This window comes from Rutidosis leptorrhynchoides, unplaced genomic scaffold, assembly GCF_046630445.1.
Source record: "Rutidosis leptorrhynchoides isolate AG116_Rl617_1_P2 unplaced genomic scaffold, CSIRO_AGI_Rlap_v1 contig432, whole genome shotgun sequence".
NCBI lineage: Eukaryota > Viridiplantae > Streptophyta > Magnoliopsida > Asterales > Asteraceae > Rutidosis > Rutidosis leptorrhynchoides.
The window spans coordinates 51,098-54,557 of NW_027266664.1; the positions used below are offsets into that span (position 1 = coordinate 51,098).

Sequence of the window (3,460 nt, forward strand, 5' to 3'; positions counted from 1 at the left end):
TTTCGGATATAACCAAATCTGTATGAAGGAGAAAGACAAGAGCAAAACATCATTCATAACTCATTGAGGAACTTTTTGTTACAAAGTGATGCCTTCTGGTCTAAAGAATGTTGGGGCAACGTATCAGAGGGCCATGGTCATATTATTCCATGACATGATGCACAAGGAAATCGAAGTATACATCGACGACATGATTGCGAAATCGAGATGTGGTGAAGATCATGTTAAAGTCTTGCGAAGGTTGTTCGTACGTCTTCGGAAATTTAAGTTGTGCCACAATCCTGCAAAATGCATTTTTGGAGCGAAATCTGGGAAGCTATTAGGATTTATGGTTAGTAGTAGGGGCATAGAGATTGATCTGTCGAAGGTTAAAGCCATTTGCGATTTACGCCCCCCGACTATCGTCAAAGAAGTCCACAGCCTGATGGGACGACTTAGTTATGTGATGAGATTCATTTGTCAGTTGTCTGAAATGGCGAAACCATTCTTCAAGCTCCTAAAAAAGAATGCAAAGATCGAGTGGAATGTCGAGTACCAGGGTGGATTTGGGAAGATAAAGCATTATCTCACTCATGTACCAGTCTTAGTGCCCCCGCTCCCTAAAATTCCCATGATTTTGTACTTAACCATACATGACTAGTCATTGAGAGCTATGCTAGCCCAAAAAAGAACAAATGACAGGAGAGAATGCGCAATATACTACTCGAGCAAGAAGTTCATTATTTCCGATATGAACTATATGGAAGTTGAGAGAACTTGCGTGGCCTTAATTTGGGTTTTGCACAGGCTGCGGCAGTACACACTTCATCACCGAATCTTGTTGGTGACCGAAAATGATCCTATCAGGTATCTCCTAGAGAAGCCAGCGTTGGTTAGCAAGTTGGCCAAGTGGCAAATCTTAATTTATGAGTTTGATGTTCAAAGCTTGGGACAGAAATCTATTAAAGGTCGACCCATAGCAGATATGTTGGCAGAAAGTTCCGAGAGGTCCAAAGCATCTGATGAGAATAGTGATGCAGAAGAGCGAATTTTACTTATATCAAGCGACAAATGGACAATGTACTTTGATGGTGTGGTAAACTTAGCCGGGTCAGGTATTAGGGCAGTTCTTACCTCCCCAAATGGACAACATTACCCTGTTGCTGCTAAATTGACATTCCATTTAATGAATAATATTGCTGAATACGAAGCATGCATTCTAGACCTCCAAGCCACCGTTGATATGAAAATTCGGAAGCTGCAGGTTTATGGTGATTCAGCCCTTATCATCTTACAGACTGAAGGCAAATGGCGAACATAGCTAAATCGATTCCGTATCATGAGTTCCTGGGGGAGTTGACGGAAGAATTCCAATAAATATCATTCAAATGCTTACCAAGGTCTCAAAATCAGTTCGCTGATGCCCTAGCTACCTTGTCTTCGATGTTGCAAGTAGCTGGAGGCTTGGATATTGAACAGTTGAGAATTGAAATCCTTAGGCGCTTAGCTTATTGCTTGAAAGTTGAAGAGGAACCGGATGGACAACCTTGGTATCATGACATCTTGAAGTATCTGCAAAAGGGTGAATTCCTCGAAGGAAGTGAAGCAGCAGATAGAAAGCATTTGATAAAGCTAGCATCAAAATTCTTCACTAGTGGAGATGTCCTCTACAAAAGGTCATTTGACTTGACATTGCTAAGAGGTGTTGATGCTAAAGAAGCCAATCATTTGATGAAAGAGATACATGAAGGGTAGTGTGGCCCCCATATGAATGGACACTTCTTTGAGAGAAAGATCACGCGACTCGGTTATTATTGGCTGACTATGGAGTCTGACTGCATTCAGCACGTACGATGGTGTCACCAGTGCCAAATTTATGGAGAGAGGATAAATGCCCCTCCAATTGAACTTCACCAAATGTCTCAACCTTGGCCCTTTTCAATGTGAGGAATTGATGTGATTGGGCCCATTAACCCTAAAGCTTCAAATGGGCATCGATTTATCTAAGTGGCGATATACTATTTTACCAAGTGGATTAAGGCCAACTCGTATGTTAATGTTACTGCCAAGAATGTGGCAAAGTTCATTCGTTGTGACATTATCGCTCATACGGGGTGCCAGAGGCGATCATTACCAATAATGGCACTAATTTGAACAACAAAGTCGTGGATGGTTTGTTCAGTGAGTTTCAAATTAAGCATTTGAACTCGTCATCGTACCATCCTAAAATGAATGGAGCAGTAGAGGCAGCGAACAAGAACATAAAGAAAATCTTATCAAAGACCGCTAAAAATTATTGTGATTGGCACGATAGGCTCCCTTACGCACTAATGGCATATCGAACTTTTATCCGCACCTTCATAGGGGCACCTCCTTTCTCACTCGTGTATGGGATGGAGGCAGTCTTGCTTGTTGAAGTTGAAGTCCCTTCTTTAAGGGTCCTTTCCCAATCTAAGCTTGATGAGACTGAGTGGATGCAACAGAGGCATAAATAGTTAAACATGATCGATGAGAAGAGATTGCAAGCTATGTGTCATGGTCAGTGCTATTAGAGACGAGTCGCAAAAAGCCTTCAATCGAAAGGTGCGTCCCAGACACTTCGAAGTCAACGACCTAATGTTGAGGAAGGTGCTTCCGATCATACCAAATCCTCGTGGCAAATTCACCCCGAACTACGAATGGCCATATGTCATTAAGAAGATTATTCCTGGTGGTGCCATGATTTTAGTTGAAATGGATGGTAGTGAATTGCCTAGACCTGTAAATGCTGATGCAGTCAAGAAGTATTTTCCATGAATGAAATCAAGGCCGAGGGGTCACTTCATGCACAATTCAAGTCGCATAGCATCATGCATAGCATTGTAGATATCATGCATATGTTGCATACACGCATATCTATTTATGTTTCAAGCACCCTACCTTCTAACAAGAAAATGGCAGGGGAAAGAACTGACTCAAGAATCCATCAAGTCTTCACACAACAGGTTGAATGCCTCTTTTGAGAGGTAAGTCGAGACGATAAAAAAAGGGGCAAAACAAAATAAAACAAACAAACAAAAGAATAAGGAAAAAAACAAAAAATGCATGACATGATTCGCATGACCTATTCTCTAGTGTCACTATGCACGCTTTACGTTTGCGACCCTCAAGAAAAATGGCTCGTAAAAATGACTTTATTCGGGAAAAAGAGTGCAACGTTAACCATATCAAACGAGAGATACTTAGGATGAGGAAAGGCAAGCCCATTTCCAAACACATCCTTCAAACACTTTTGAGAGTTGAGTGAAAAGCGACATTCTCTTAGGACGAATGATTCATTCGCATTGTGCACAAAGATCGAACTGATAAAGACATTTCTTTCATCAATCCCAAGCATTGCACTAAAAAAAGACAAAAAGCACAAAAAATGACCCTATAAATTATTCTTGTCAAGTATGACCCTACAATGAGGCAACATGGGAGGTTACGGTCGCGTTGTAGA

General features: G+C 41.3%; 1 protein-coding gene across 1 annotated transcript; it reads left to right on the forward strand.

The window, feature by feature from the left end:
• The first annotated feature begins 1,422 nt into the window (after positions 1-1,422).
• Positions 1,423-2,474, forward strand: LOC139883660 (uncharacterized). Its single transcript, XM_071867806.1, has 2 exons — positions 1,423-1,730; positions 2,162-2,474. The coding sequence occupies exons 1-2, from the start codon at positions 1,423-1,425 to the stop codon at positions 2,472-2,474; spliced, it is 621 nt and encodes a 206-aa protein (XP_071723907.1).
• Positions 2,475-3,460: the final 986 nt, after the last annotated feature.